General features: G+C 34.2%; 1 protein-coding gene across 1 annotated transcript in view; it reads right to left on the reverse strand.

Moving 5' to 3' along the window:
* Positions 1-10,710: 10,710 nt before the first annotated feature.
* Positions 10,711-17,339, reverse strand: part of tafa5a (TAFA chemokine like family member 5a) — a 719,776-nt gene continuing 713,147 nt past the window's right edge. The window contains exon 4 of the mRNA XM_028812114.2: positions 10,711-11,785. Coding sequence (XP_028667947.1) covers positions 11,777-11,785 — 9 coding nt within the window. The 3' untranslated portion in view covers positions 10,711-11,776. The remainder of the gene's footprint in view (positions 11,786-17,339) is intronic.

Consider the following 17,339-nt stretch of genomic DNA (forward strand, 5'->3'; position numbering starts at 1 on the left):
TGGTAAACTCTTTCTGGGTGAGGAACAGTGAAGGTCTGCTCCATGCACTCCTTCCCAGGTGCCTCTGCAGTCTCAAGCCTCAGCTCCTTTTAAAAGGCGTCTGACCACCATAACACACAGTAGGGAGACTTCCTGCTTTCAGCTGTTGGACTGAGGGATTTCTGTATTTAATGTCCCTGTTTCCCTGATCCTGTTTCTTACTACATGCCCATATATTGAATTTCATAGCATCCCTCTGTATTAAAGCATTCTTACTTATCCTCTGGTTGTGTGTCTTGTTCTGGTTATCATCATCTAGGTGTTTATGCACAGGTTTTGAATCTGCACGCACTATTTATATGTATTCGATCAACCAAGCTTGTCTCATTGGGAACCTGATTTGCTTTTAGTCCAATCAGGTAGGTAAATGGATATTGTTTTCATCTGACTGGATCTTCTTCTTCCTCTTTCTAAGGTGTAACTGCCATTTTACTTTGGGAAGGGCTATTCATAATGGAGATGTGGACGATAGCACCTGTAAACTAAGGCTTTATTCTCCTACAGTGTATTCTTCATGGATATGACATAAAGTGCTCATGACACGACAAGGTTCTGCTTACTTTTCTTTGTGTGTTAATGTTGCTTTGGTCTAAGCCTGAGAAGTGATACACAAAACAATGAGACATTGTCGGATTATGTTTTTAACTTGCTTCTCAAAACATAATGCTGTCTCTGCCGAGGGATCAGTGTCAGTTAGTGGTAGCTTTTCATGCCATCATTATGTTTTTTCCAACTCAATAATGTACTGTATCATTATCAAAAACCTTAAAATGTTTAAGCATAAGGTCTACATAAATAGCTGTAGCTCGTTTTACTTTAAATTATTTATGTTCTGTGATTTAAAGTACTGTAGTGTTGTTTCACTTTGGTTTTATTAACAAAAAAAAAAAAAGTAAAGAAATGTTACGCTTTTTTGCTAATATTTACACTAATGAATATTTTTAGTTGAAGTTCTGACTTACGTACAAAACCAGAGTATGAAACATCAACATGAACGGAACTCATTTGTAACCTGGTGGCTGCCAGATCAATTAAAGGCAATTTCTGTTCTCTCTGTCCAGCACAGTCTTTTTTTGGCACTTTCTTTCTTGTCCTGAGATCTTTTCTGTGTCGATTGATGGAGCTTTGTACATTCATCTGGAATGCCGAACTGTGAAGGCAGCTGCTGTATGGTTTTTTGCATTTGTTAATTCTGTCCTTGAGACGGTTGCTGTACCTTGTTTGTAATCCAGCCTGTTGTCCAACACTGAGCATTCATTATGCTTAAGATGGAAAACAGGCTTATCCTGAAAAGCACAGCTGAAAAAGGACCAGAAGGTCAACAATGAACAATGCGACCAAAATGAAACAAAAGTTCTAAACAAAAGTCATTGTCAGAACTAATCAAAAAGATTCCATCCATCCATCCATTTTCCAACCCGCTGAATCCGAACACAGGGTCATGGGGGTCTGCTGTAGCCAATCCCAGCCAACACAGGGCGCTAGGCAGGAACCAATACACTTAAACACAAGCAGAGATTTGTTGAGAATATCCCAATGCTAGGATACCAACAGATCCATGTCAGTATGTTTTATCAAGCAGTCCATGTAACTGGCAATGGTAATGACAGCAGTAAAAAATATAGCTGTGCCCATGTTCAAAAACTACAAAATGGTGCCCAAACATGCCAAGAACTCATCAAAATTATGAGAGAGGCCAACTTGTCATCAATTATGCAATGTGTTTGTACTATGTCTTTCCAGCTTGCCATATTGTACTCAATTGAAGCTGTTCTGCTTTTCTCCAAATGGCCATCACCAGCTGGAGAGCTTCTGTCTTACTTATGTCTAGTTGACTGACTTATTATTGCAGCAGCTATTTTTGTTTTATCTGGTCAGCCATCCAATAAAGTCTTTAAATGTGCTCCACACCAAACTGTCTGCAATATTTTGTTAAGACCTTGATTTGACCCATACCTAAATTCTGAATATGCCTCTTGGTTTAAGACATCCAGTTTTATTGTACTGTAGAAACTTCTAGTTTTGAGCCCTGCCTTAGATACTCTTTATAGTAAGATACTTTGGAGTTTTGCTAAGAAAATATGGATTTATGGTTAATAATCCCTGCTCTGCCTGTCAGCTGCCACTCAAAAGAAACACCTAATCCAGTACACTAAAATATATATATTTTTCCCCATCCAGCTGCATGATGACAGCTCCATGCTAAGTAATTCTGTTTAGTTCATCTACAGGTATTAGATTAGCGTCAAATTGGTGATGTTCTTTCCAGGAATAGCCAAGATTAATGCCTGCCAACTGTTCCATAAGCAGTTTTCTTTGTGTGACTGGGCTGGACACAGACAACATTAGAGGATCACGTCTAAAAATTATTTCAAACCTACAGAAAGAGAAAGAAAAGTATTAATTATGCAAAATTAGAAACAGATCTCCTGTCCTTTTGTAGCATTTCATCACCATTTCTCTCTTTACTTTGTCTCTGCAGTTTTAGTATAAACACTCTCATTGCTAGTTTTTCTCTCTTCTTTCAGATATTTGGGTATCTAACTTTTACAGACTAATAACCTCTTTCAAAGTTTTCTCCACAATCAATTTTCTCATGGCAGGACACATTATACCAGCTCTTCTGAGCCCATTTCTGTAAAGTGACATTAGAGTTCTGTCATTTCAGCTAAAGTTAGCTAATAAATGTTATGTTTAAGCCAAGAAGGAAAGTTTAAATTCCTTTTTAATGTCTTTTTTGTTCATTCATTATTCTGTATTTAACACCTGTTAATATTGTTACTTAGCTGTTTTCTAATTATGTACTGTACGTTTATTTTATTTATCATTTTGTTTTTATGTACAAAATTTTGTTCTCCTACATATCTTGTATTTTTGGGTGGTCATTCCCAAGAGGTGGGCTACCAATACATCACTGCTAGGGATCACCCCCAGCCCCATAAAAGAAAGGCCAGGATATGGGTCTCTTGCAGTTCACTGAATGTGCTTTGGGAGAGTGGTGGTCTTCTTTTAAGTGCTTTGGGAGAATGGTGGTCTTCTTTTAAGTTTTGCAATTTTCATTGGATTTTCTGTTTTTTTTTCTCAACTTTTTTTGCTTCTATCTAAAATTTTCCATTTACTACTTTGTATTAAAATTTGCTTGCTGCAGAATTGCCTTGGTGAGCAACTCCCTTTGGCTGTTTTTCAGCATTTTGTTATATGTTCTGGTTTTTGCTAATAAATCTCCTTTTTATAAAGATTTCACCTATTTCTCTACACCCCAGGGGTTTAAGGTAATCCCCTCCCTAATTAGGGTATTTTGATTATACTTTGGGGCTTTAAATATATGCTTTTGTACTTTTGAAGCCTGTTTAGCCTGTTGTAGGCCGAAGCCAGCCTGTAATGTACAAACTCAGGCTGTCCTAAAAAGTACTTTTTCTGAGCAGGCTGATTATGGTTTTGGCCTGCTTAGTTGGTGATATTTTAGATGCCTTGCAATACTTTGACCATTTTGTGTTCTGTACTTATAACAATGAATTGTATTCATATTGTAGAATAAAATGCAGCATTAGTAGTTTATTACATGCATTTTACTACACCAGATTGATGATTTTAGAGGTTAATGTAAAACGTTTGGAAAAATTAAATGGTTGTTATGTTTCAGCCAGGATTCCCTGGCTGGAGATCAAAGTATTGTTTTATGTCTGTTTTGTACATTTTTTACTATTTTATTTATATTAATGTTACTTTTATTAATTATTTTGTTTGTTATTTTGTCTCTTAGACTTTCTTATGTTTCACATTTTATGAGTAATTCCCTAACCGGTGGGACCACCTGCCTACCACTGTCAGGGGGTGTCCTCAGCCCTATAAAAGCAATAATTTCCCCCAGTTCTTGGCAGGTTCATTTAAATACGCTAGGAAGTCAGTGAGTGTTTATTTTGCTTGTGCTCAAATATTATTTTTGGATTTTTGACCACCTGTTTTGGTTTTTCCACATTGCCGCTGGATTCTTGCATTGGGACTTTGCATGCAATTGTCTTATTGCTTCAGGCAATTCCTTTAGCCTTTTGTGCTATAAGGAGCTTTCTTCTGTTATTGAACAGTTTTGCAGAATAAATGTTTTTATTTTACAAAGACCATTTGTTTGCCCTTATATCTAGCCTGGCGTTGACAGTTTATCCTCCTCTGCTGGGAACTTTTGACCATTTTGGGACTGTCTTGTGTTTTTGGACTTTGAAGTCATAATAATAGACAAATGCTCTCTATATAATTTGATCAAATATGTAATTATGAGGGCGGCACGGTGGCGCAGTGGTAGCGCTGCTGCCTCGCAGTTAGGAGACCCGGGTTCGCTTCCCGGGTCCACCCTGCGTGGAGTTTGCATGTTCTCCCCGTGTCTGCGTGGGTTTCCTCCGGGCGCTCCGGTTTCCTCCCACGGTCCAAAGACATGCAGGTTAGGTGGATTGGTGATTCTAAATTGGCCCTAGTGTGTGCTTGGTGTTTGGGTGTGTTTGTGTGTGTCCTGCAGTGGGTTGGCACCCTGCCCAGGATTGGTTCCCTGCCTTGTGCCCTGTGTTGGCTGGGATTGGCTCCAGCAGAACCCCGTGACCCTGTGTTCGGATTCAGCGGGTTGGAAAATGGATGGATGTAATTATGAAATACAAATGCTAAATCTAAAATATGTAAATATTTTTTCACACATTTTAATATTGAAATAAAAACTATACTTTTTAAGTATAGTTTACATAGAAAAAATATCAAAAACATTCCTTTAAATATATGTTGCTTTCAAATGTTATTTTTTTGGCACCACATTTATTATGTAAATGTTTATTAATGTTTACTTAAAATGGATTAAGCAGGAGTTCAATCGAGAGATGTTGATGAAACAGATAACATCTACTTGTTTTCTGATCAAAGTATTCCTATAGATAGAAATTACCCTGAAATGAGTAACATGTAGCTATAGACGGAGGATGGCCTGATGTTAACCGTTGGCTAGCAGAGCTGAAGTACATATCTCATGACATAATTAATGAGCAGATCCAAATGATTTTGCTTGATGTTTTAAGAAAGGTTCTGTTGTCCATTCTTGATTGGTTTTATCTCATATTTTCTGATAAAGCTAGAGATACAACAAACAAGAAACAGTTGGTAATTTTGTTTTGCTGAGTAGATGACATGTGCACCATTCCAAAGTTTTTATTGGACTTCCAGGCTTCCTAAAATTGATGCTTCAACAATTTTTGCTGTATTGTATTGTATGACATTTTGACACACAGCAATGTAGTGCCTGGTTTATGCAGGGGTCAGGCATATGATGGTACGGCCAAACTCTGTAGTTACCTGGGGCGGCAATGTTTAAACTGAAGAATTTAGTGGCCATTCATTTGGCACATTGTTTAAACTTTTGCCCACAGGAGACTGGGGAAAAATCTCAGATGCAATGCACTTGATCAAATAGTCTCCAAATAGAATTCAAACATTGAACAGCAAAAATGAATGTGGTCAGTCAGAACCTGCGAAACCTCTGTTCCACTTGATGGACAGTGTGGACTACTGCAGTGAAATCAATAATTGACAAATGACAGAAATCAGTGAAGAATCACATGATTGGTGCAGGAGGAACTCTGGGGGGTATTTTGGTAATGCTTGACAAATTTAGCAAATTTTAAGCCTATGCATTGCACACTATGTATTCTCTCCAAATAAACAATTGTCTAAGACATTACAAACAGTTAACATAACACTCCAGGAAGCATAGAGAGCAGTCACTGTGACAAAGAGCTTTATTTAGTGGCAGAGGTCAGATCACTAATTTAACAATTTCTTCAGGTCAGTAACTGAAGCTTCCAAAGATCTCACAGGCACTCCAGAGTTGCCAAGGCACCACAGACACCCAAAAAGATTTGTAAATGGAAGATTAAAGCACATTTCCAAAACCCTGTTGATTATTATAGGACACGGTACTTTGAAGTCTTGGTTTTATGGGACTGTGAACTTTCAGAAATCTTAATTGATGTGTGTCCATATATATATATATATATATATAGATAGATCCTTTCTCAAGTGAATTTGAACAATGTTTCCAGAGAGTTTGTCCAGGTAATTGAGAAACGGAGGAACATTTATGGGAAATTTTGAGATAACTGATTAATGTGAGTACTGACCCTAACTTTGTTATTAATTTTTTATTATGATTATTTTGCTCTGTGTAGGTGTGAGTGGTTTATGCTGTTGCAAAGTGTTTCTTATTGTGCATACTGAGTCATTGTTGAGAATATGATAGAGAGAAAGGGAATAATTAAAAGTTTTACTGCTTCTTGTCGGCAGGCATTTGTTCATTTCCATTGTATGATGAGGAATTTCTGTTTTTATGCTAATAAAGAGTTGTTATTTGCAGCAATTTCAAATTATTTTAATTATTATTATAAAATTTATGCTGGGCTGTGGTGTATTCTGTAGTAGGCAGATCTGCAGCAATCAGCAGTCTTTGTAAACAGCAACATGTTGTCACTCTCTGGCACCATGAGTAGTGAGTGTAAATACCTTACCTCAAAACTTCTGTCTTCCTCACCGGAAAAATTTCAGAAGAAAGTTTACAACATAATCTACCAAGCTCTGAGGTAAAGAAATCTGACATATAAATCAAAGAATAGACATTTCTGAGTTATCCATTGAAAAAATGAATGTAATAATTTTGTTTTTCACATTTGTTATTATTCTGTATTAAATATACATATTTCTGTTCGAAAGGATTGCTTGTAGACTGGACATAAACTTTTTGTTCCATCTAGCTGCATTCATTTGAGAAGTGTTCAATTCTAATACTGTATGGGAGCCACCATTATTACAATCAGAGAGGCTTATGATCATTTTGTTCTTTCTTCACTCTCCAAAGTAATATAAAGTGGCTCGAATGCTTGATTTACCTTTATCTGAAATTTATCTGGCGAGAGTTGTGATTAATAAAGTTGACAAAACTTTAATTTGTGTCAATTATTGTCTTCCTATTATCACTTTTTTGATTAAAAGCAAACTGGTTCAGCAGAACAGATAAATGTGTAAATCACACAGCTTCCCGGACAGAATTGATTAGTTTATTGTCAGTAAACCTGTGCTTGCTTACTGCAAATTGTCTTTTGTTTTAGAATGCATATTTTAATAAATTTCATACTTTGCTGAATCCACAGACTTAACAGAGGATTTTTTGGTATCAGTTTACATTTTAACGTCACTTTTTCCACATTTTTTTCTTTATATTGGGCAAATACTATAATCTTTTGGTTTACATTGTTTTTGTTCAGTCTTTCACAGCATCTTGAAAAGCACACTAGGTGTACTGGGAGTACATTTCCTTTCTGTACTCTCAGACAATAATTAGAAACATTCCATAAAGTGCACTAAGAGAAAATTGGTTGGTTAGAGAATTCTGCATTCCGTAAACAAAGTAAATAAACAAATAAGATACACAGAGAATGCAGTAAGTAGGGTATAAGTTTAGAATGAAAGAAATGGCCAGTGCCATTAGTATGTGATAAAGATAAAAACATTTTAAAAAATGAAAACATTTAAAACAGAAATTATTAATTACTGAAGCAGCGGAAAATAGAAATACTGAGCATAAACACAGCATTAAACGAGGCAGGATTTTTTTTGGAAAGACAAAGTGAAAGATTAGCTAGTTGTGCTTACAAATCATGTATACTTCAAGAATGTATTTTATACAGTACAGGCAAAATTTACCACATAAAGTGATGCAGGAGGACTGTAATTTCTGTGTACACTAATATCGCGTGCTGTCCCAATGTGCAACACTGACTTTGAGGTATCACTAATTTGGCAGGCTACCTGGAAAAGCTACAGAGTTTTAAAAATGGAATCAGTGATTTACAAAGCCAACTTGTACTGTGGTTTCAGACAGCCAATATGTTGGGAAATGGTCCTTACTGTAGAAAGAGACAAATAAAGATGACAGAAATGACAAAGTGGGTGAAGGGTGATCAAGCCTGATATGCATATTTATCAGGCATACTAAGATCAGTGAATGAAATATTGATAAATATTCTTAAAAACAAAACAAATAAAATGAACAGTTCTTTTTCTCCTCTCTTATTGTTTAATTAGCTATCTCAGGTGCAGTGAGATGGGGTGCAATGGTTTTTGGTTTTGTTGGTTACCTTTACTGCATTCCTTTTCATTTTATCAATAACAGTTTGATCAAAAAATTACTTGATCACTTAAAAGAGCACAATGTTTCAAGATCAGTCCCTTTTTTTAATGATAATGCATCAGCAAAATGCTTGGACTTAACATAATGTTTCCTGCTGTTATTGTTTAAAGACATAAATTTAGTTCCCATACTTGCCTTCATTAGATGTATCTGCTGAGGCACCACATCCTTCTTCTTTGTGTGTTATGCTTTCAAAATGTGCTTAGCTTGTTCATGGAAAGATAATTCATAACCAATCCTAGTAAATGTCCTTAGTATTTTTATTTATAATTTTAGACACAATAGACAGATTTAAATTTATATCATAGTCAGACAGACCCTGCTAATATACATCGCTCAGCCGTTTCAAGTGCTAAAACCAAAATGTATATTAGGAGGTTCATCATCCTTAAAATGACCAAAATATAAGGTGACAAATACCACTGTGAACATATTTCTTGATATTGATGCAAAGCCTACAAGAATTAATGTTACGCAGCATACTTCTGAATTGTCCAGTTGGAGGATTATCTGTAGGGTGAATGGTGTGCAAACCATTGGACAGGCCACCACTACCTTCTAACATAGATAAATGTTAAGTAATTAAGGCACAGTCATGGTGGATGTTCAAGGTGCCTAGGTAATTGATTTAATGCTGTTTTCAAATCATATATAAGTGCTATATATAGGGAACATATTACGGTCTATGTACTATACTCACCTGCACATCTCTGTTTTTGCTTATATTAATTGTATAATGGTTTACAGTTACAGTGAACTAAAGCAAAAAAAAAACACTTTTAATCAAAATCTTTACCATTCCATCACAAAATGTATCAAATAATACCAGGTATCTATTGGAAAAGGACAGTTAATTATAGCATTTTTATTATTAGAACTGACGTTGAAAAAATGTAACCTGTTTTTGACATAAATACATTTTATAGACACACATACATACTTAAACACCATTTTCACTTACTGTCATTAACCAGGAAAATCTATTTTGGTTGAAAGGCAAAAAAAAAGAACTTCACTTGAAGAATTACAGAGTAATTTGACTAGATGCTGTTGACATCAGTACCCCTGGGACTTTTTGTCGTTTTGGCTGAAACTTGCTGCTGTGGAAGCAGTGAGTAGAAAGCAAGCAATCATGATTTAGGCTGCAAAGACAAAGCAAATTAAGTATCAGCTCCATGCTAAAAAGCCAAGCAGAAATGACAGCTCTTTAAGCAAATTAACAGCACTTAGCATGAACTCTGCTCTTTAATATACCAGTGAAATCTCACAAGCAGCTTTCTTACTGTATTTAATTTAAGTGAGTCACTGCTGCTATTTAAGTCACAAAAAGTAATAGATATGCTGCATATATGTTTTTTCTGAAAGAATTTCTAACATTATTTATTAATATGGCAACAATAGAATTCTGTATATAGCATTCTTAATGTCCTGGTGAATTTCTGGGCATAATTAGGCAAAAATTAAAGTACATATAATAAAAAAGTAAGAAGGACAACTTACTTGTTCAATGGATTCTTTCCTGACACCTCACAAAACTAATAAAAGAAAATCAACAGAATAAAGCAGGCATTGAACATATTTTACAATTTTGCTTAGGAGTGAAATAAGCTAAATGCTGAGGACATTAGGTGATAATTATTAAGTTCTATATATCATACTATTTGTGAGCACTACAAACCTGATTAGGAATTAAACTCCAATGTGGCTGAAGGCTGTAAGGGCTTGTTGTGTGGTCAAGATGAATAACCTGTAAATCTGACAGTGAATGTTCTGTACGGTTTGGGTATTTGTATAAAATAATCTGGAAGAAAAATTATAATATTAGACATTTTAACAGTTTGATATCAAGAAATGAAATCACCATCAAAAGCATCATATAAGTGATCAATCACACAAAAAAAGTTTTGGATTTGTTAATGCTTTCAAGGAATAAAATCTTACATGCCCAAATCTTACATTGAGTATTTCTCAATACTGCACAACCTAAGAAAAAAATACTCAGATCAATTCAGATATATGCCACTTTAGACCCCCGAGGTTATCCATTATTCCTGAACATTTTCATTGAAAAAGCAACATGTTTGTGTTTTTGTCTCCCTTAAGAATTTAGCTTTGAAAAAACTGCTTATCCAACTAAAAGATTTTTGTTTAACAATTATCACTTTGAGGTCTGTGTTGTGAAACACAAAAGCAAAACGCATTATATGAAAACAATTTCTAAAAAATTTTACACTCTACTGTACAATACATAAGACAAAACTGCTTTGAAACGGTGCAATGGTTCAATATATATTGATAAGAGTATAAAGAGGATTATTATTGTTTTTGTCTGTTCTTCTACAGAGTTCTTGGCAATCATGTCTTATATCCAAGGTTTCCTATTGGGTACAAAAAAAAATATATATATATATATATTTATCACCCACTTCAGTAACAACTGAAGTCAAAGAAAACAGAACACAATTTGTATCCACTTTTTATAACTGGTAGAGTGACCACATTATTTGTGTTAAATAAGGTTTTCTACAAAGGTACAACATATAAAACTGTTAAATATATAACTTTAGGCTTCTCCAAAATACATTTTTTTATTTAAACTTTCAAACTGTAACTTTGTTTGTCTTCCGTAGTTAAAGTATATTTACCGTAGGTCGTCATAGACATCCATGCTTATTGCAAATTGTCTGGCTGCAACCAATAAAAAATGGAATTGTGTGTGTGAATGTATGTCTGTATATATTGTGCGTATATTCATGTAAATACACACACAAATACACATATATACACATATATAAAAACACACACATACACACACACTCAGTAATACATTGGTGATAAAACAATAATTAAAAGGTTCTCCATAAAAATCATGTGAAATGTTATGACTTTTATTTTTGTTGCTCTATCAGAGACTTCATATAATTTTCAGCCCCGTTAATTCAGGAACCACCAGCTGTCCAGAAAGGTCAATCAGAATTTTAATCAAGAAATAATTCCTTGAGATGTATGCATGTTATTTAGCTTTGTTCACAAAAAGACTACAGAGCCCACTTCAACATGTTCTTTTTTTGTCTTTGGTCTGTAATAATACTAAATGTGAGAAAATAAGTTAGCTCCACAGAACTATGCAAACAAGATATTGTCCATTGTTCCTGTACTCATTTCGTGCAGTGATCAGCGTCCACTGATAAAGATGTCAGTAAGTCAAGACTCTTTATGTCCAAAGAGAGAATGTCAATCCAGATCAACAGAATGAACAGTTTGACATCACATTTGCCCAGTTCTGCCTTATAGTTTATTTTAAGCTGGGCCTTGGATATTTATACCACTTGGTCCTGTAATCCAAAGGGCGTTGAGCAGCTTAATTTCAGCATCAAGAATTAAGTTACTTTGTGCGAAACAGACAGAGACAGTGGAGCAGATGACATGGAACAGATGATCCACGGTGGTGAAAGTTGACTAAAGTAAGTGGTTCACAGAGTCTAAACCGCTCTTAATGAAGATTCTCTTTTGTTACGTTTGTCAGGAGACCTGTGAATCATAAAAACAAAGGAGGTAAACAGTTTGCTTCACTAAAATTCTTTTTTAGTGTGTCATGATGCTATCTATAAACTATGTTTTTCAATTTACATTATAAAGATAGTACAGTAGATCCAGAAATAACGAAGGCAAGTGTGAAAATCTCACAGCATGTACTAAACTAATCAAGACAAATATGTCAGTAACATTAAATGATTTAATTGGACTGCTTCAAAATGTAACTATTGATGTTAGGTTTCGGAAATAATAGCCAATTGAACTTTTTTTAATATAAAGTTTACATCTCAGACACCAGAATAACACATTTTGATACCATTATATGTTATTAGTATAAATCACTTCATATGGGCAAAGGAGCTACCTTTAGCAAAAACAGTTTGCAATACAAAGTCAATTGTTGATGGCAAAACTTTACTAACTTCGATATTATGTTTAATTCCCTTTTCATATGCTTTTTATCACTTTTACAAAATTTTTTTTATAAAATCTAAATATTTATTGGACAGTCAAGGTGAAAATTACTATACCTCAATAGGAAATGTACATTACCACTGAATTACATAAAAGAACAGTCAAAAATGATTGTTGAAAAGGAGTGCAGAATCCCTTGATAAATCACATGTTACACAAGTTCTCGAGCCACTGTGTTAGTTGTTCTTATTAAACAGCCCAATTTCTGGACGCCCAAACAGCCTCAAGTAGCACTTTGTTTTTTATTCTGCATTGCTGAATTCCAGTGCTATTTATACTTCTAAAATAAACTTTGGAGCAAAGAGGATAATTGGGACCATTCATGATTTGCTGACAATTTTTATGACAAGGTGTTCATATATCTGTTCTATACATTTCTGAAAAATAAAATCATTAAAGTGTTTATGAAAACAGGTTCCACGTAAGTCACAAATTTCTACATTGCGTATTTAATAACATTTCCTTGTAGGAACAAATAAAACTTATTAAACTCCTGATCTATTAATTTTCAGGCAATTTGCAGTTTTTAAAACTTTTAATATGGCATATTACTCCATTTTTGAAGTTTTAATACATCGACATTCCACTTTGTCAAGCTTGTAATATTATGTATCTTCAAAACTGAAGCATCTTTATTCAGCAAACATCATTAGCAACACAATTTAAGCAATTATATTTGTGAAAACTACAATTATGTTTTAACTGATGCATACTATAATTGCACACATAATTGAGTGATTGTTTTACTAGTTTATCTTCTTCTGTTACAGCAAACCTGTGGCAAAAAAAATGTACAAGCATGTAAAACAGCAGTAATAATTTTCATTTTCCTGTTGAAATGAGCCCTAAGAAGGTACTTAAAAAATCTTATAATAATTCACAGTTACAGCATTGTCAAAGTCTCTTTACCTAAGGCAGTTGTCTCTTTACCATTTGTCTCTTTACCTAAGGCAGTTGTCCAATTTTAACGTATTTAAGCTATATTGTTTCTTATCGTGCAACTAAGCTTTTCCTTTTGCTTCATAAAAGCATTCAATATTTGCCTGATACCCCACAACAGCTGATTCATTTCTTTTTTACTGCTGGTGCTATTTTTAAATTAATATTATAAATTAATATTAATTAAACCTAAAAATCAATTGCATTGGTAAACAAACTATTATAAGTATGACATAATAATTATATAATGTAATAATTAAATAATTATGTTATTAACAAAGTGAAAAAACACATACTAAACATTAAATTGAATTTTTGGCAAATACATAAATAGACAGTTCCCCTTAAGTAAATGGATAACACAGCATGGAAAATACTATTCTTCCATAAATTATATTCTCAGTATTATTATATTTTAGCATTGCAGGATTGCTAACAGAATATCAGGCATTTTTTTTTTGCAGGTGATCTCTTATTAAATTTAATTTAGTGCAGCATGTGTGAGTAAAGCAGTCAAAAGTAAAATAGCATGTTGCACATGCAAGAAGAATAAGACTGTAATCATTTTACATAAACCCCAATTAGACTGAAATAACTTGCAATCACTTTAGCCACTGCATGAAATGAACTTGCATTTTTAAGGTTAAGATCCATGTTATATTAGTTTTCACACATAAGTGGGTGTGTTTTGTGCTATCAAGAGTCTTGACTGTAGATTACAATTTCATGCTTGTTAAAGCTGAGAATAATGTGATCTATACTGCCCTCTAGTGATGCAGCTGTAATTAAAGATGAATTAACACAAATAATGAAAAGTACAATTCTTTTAAAGATAGCTCTTGTCATAGAACATTTAAAATGCAAATGAATGTCTCCTTAGGCTAAGGCAGACATTAATTCCTGCTGAATTCGTTACAGAGGTGCATATTTTGCCTCACAAAATGACTGACTTTCAGCCATCATTCTGATTCCTTTATTGCTCAATTTTTGTGAGACTTTGATAGTTAAAAAAAAAAAAATTAGATCCAGGGACTCTCATTGTCGGCATTGTTACAAAAATCAAAATCAAATCAAAACAGAATTACATGAATCTCTCTAACTTACATTTTTAGCCCATTTATGCACCACAGATTTAGATTTTATTTACAGTTTGACAAAAGGAATTCTATTTGATTTTCTGTGTATTTAATAATAATGTATCTGGAAGTTCACATACAATCCAGTGTTTTATTTTGGAGTGTTTTGAATTACGCCTTTTTTCAGGGAACCACTATACTTGCTTGCACTATGCATTTATATTTATATTGAAAGCAAATTGAAATTTACCATACAGTCTCCATATCAAATGGTTTATTCAAGGTGTACTTTAACCAATTACAATACAACAGAGTTTGTTTTATTTTTTTTGGTAAAATCATTTGAGTTATTGGATTTAACCTGCAAACCTGCACTTCCCAGTCCAGCTCCCCAGCAGCTAGGCGACAGTGTTGGCTTATGGAATCAGGCATTTAACTCATATATACCAAATATAATGCTGATGTATTACTCGTGTCACAGAAAAGCAATTAATTCTGCATCAGGAAGAAGCATGTGCTAAACACTTGAAAGTCATATGCAATTTCACCTTCCTATGTTATTTTGTCATGAGATAGCGATGAGATAACCTTTCCACTGTAATCCATTTATTTTTATACCTATTAGCAGTCCCTAGATACACCTACATGTAACCCATCAATATGTTAAAGATATTCTGTTAAACTGTTCGGCAGCTATTTAGTTTGCTTTTAAATTATTCAGTTTGCATAAAAGAGATATTGAAAATAAATTGCACTTTAACAAAAGCCCTCACAGACAGTGCATGTAAATGAAAAGGAAGCAAGCAGATAAAAAAAGAGATTATTCTTAAATTTAAAGCCACTATATAAATAACTTTACAACATATTTATTGCAATTCCGTCATGATAGACATAATGATAAAGTAGCATACTAACTTAAATAAAGATCTGAAAAGCAAAAATTAAATAATAAAAACATCCCAGAAACAAAAAACAAGAGGACTAATGAAAAGAGAGATAGACTGCAAGACAGAACGTCTAACTAGTCTCTCTGACACTTCTGCTCAAGGGTACAAAGGAATAGCAATCAAATACCCTTCATTCTAATTGAAACAGTGAATCTGACACATGAGTACTCAATATCAGTTTTCATAGGGCCTCGAGAGCAGCAAGCAATGCGTATTTATACAAGCTGCACATGTAATCTGTTCTCAAGACATGGACAATGATTGACAGAAAGACTGTTAATCCCTTTCAAAAAAAATGAACCTGTCTTTTTGAAGACACATACTGTAAAAGGCTGTCTTCCTAATTGTCTATAACCTGTTAGCCTTTCTCTGCCACCTGCTAGGTTACAAGAAGTCATGTGGCTTCCCCATGTACCACCTACTACCAAGGGGCTTCAAAATAAACAATGTGTTATTCACAGTCAGTCCCACCTATAAGCGTAATTGCAGTTGTTAATGTAAAAACTGAGTTCACAGAAAAACAAGGTGATTAAAACATTAACTCAGTAATTCTGAGAAAAAAAATCCCTTAAAGTGTTGCTTATGTTTAAGCTTCACAAAAGAAAAGGAAATAAGAAAGCCATACAAATCAATAACTATTTGTAACCAGCAGTAAAGCTCTTACATTGAAGCCTATTGGAGAACCAAAGGTAGTGATGACAATATTTAACACCTCTAAACTGCTAATAAGGAGTTAATGTGAATCATTGTCAGGTTTACAGGACCTTTTTTTTGTACCCATACTTACCCATGGCTTTGTCAAAGAACATTTTAATTTTCAGTATCACCAGCCTTATAAAACCTTATAATACTAAGGAGTATGAAGAATAACATCACATAATTTTTAGCAGAAAGTATACCAAGTACAATGTTTATATATTAAAAAATAATATAACAAGAATCACAAGTTTATCGTGAAGAAATGATTATACTGATCAACAAGCATTTTGCTACTAGGAGTCTTTCACCTTTACTTTAACAGATTTCACTTGCTGACTCCAAATCTGAAAACCATTTTTACCGGTTTGACTGTTAAACATAACATTGCATTTCAGGACATTTCCTTTGTTAGATTCACCATTACTTTGAAAATTCTGTCAAGGCGATGGACAGAAACGGCAATGCATTTAAGAAATAAGTTTGGTCTCGAGAAAAATGAAGACAAAATTAAGGAAGGTGTTTTTATTGTTCCTGAAATCCATGAACTGATGCTTGACGATGAGTTCAAAAGGAAACTGAAGCCCACTGAATCAGCAGCATGGGAAGCATTCGTGCAGGTTGTCCAGAATTTTCTTGGCAGTCACAGAGCAGAGAATAATGCTGAGCTTGTGGAGAACCTGCTGAAACCGTATCAGCTTATGGGAGCCAGAATGTCACTGAAGATACATTTTTTACATTCTCATCTCGACTTTTTTCCACCAAATCTAGGCGATGTCAGTGATGAGCATGGGGAAAGATTTCATCAAGATATAAAGGTGATGGAAAACCGATATCGGGGAAAATTCACTTTGAGCACGATGGGAGATTACTGTTGGTTCTTGCAAAGAGAGACAAATGTGCAGTACAAGCGCAAAAGCGAGTGCCTCCAACATTTTTGGGCACGCTGACCTCACTTTTATATTGAGGTAAATTTACATAAATATTCTTTAACGTGTCTCTGGTGTCACGTCACATCAAAAAATTTTGGTGGGACATAGTCCAAACTTCAGATATCGTGTTGATATATTGATATTCAAAAGTGTCAAAACGTCAATGATGTGTATTTCAAAAACCTGACGTACTAGCTTAATTTCGATTTCATATATGAAATCAGTGTAAAAAACTTAATAAAGAGCTGCTCTTAAGTTCCCAGTAGCAAACAAAAAATATTTTTTGTAGACCAGTGTTATTATTGATGCCATGTCTTATCCTGTTGCTTCTCAAAACATTCCAAAAGTATGCATTACAGGATGACTGTTTCAAAACATAGTCTTTATTTTGGTAAAGAAGAGCTTCTTGACTTCCACCATTCATTTTACATTATATTTTAGCTTGCTCTTTCTTTTTTAAAGTGTATGCCTCAGTGACCTGATG

This window comes from Erpetoichthys calabaricus, chromosome 1 (genome assembly GCF_900747795.2).
Source record: "Erpetoichthys calabaricus chromosome 1, fErpCal1.3, whole genome shotgun sequence".
In the NCBI taxonomy this organism is placed as follows: domain Eukaryota; kingdom Metazoa; phylum Chordata; class Cladistia; order Polypteriformes; family Polypteridae; genus Erpetoichthys; species Erpetoichthys calabaricus.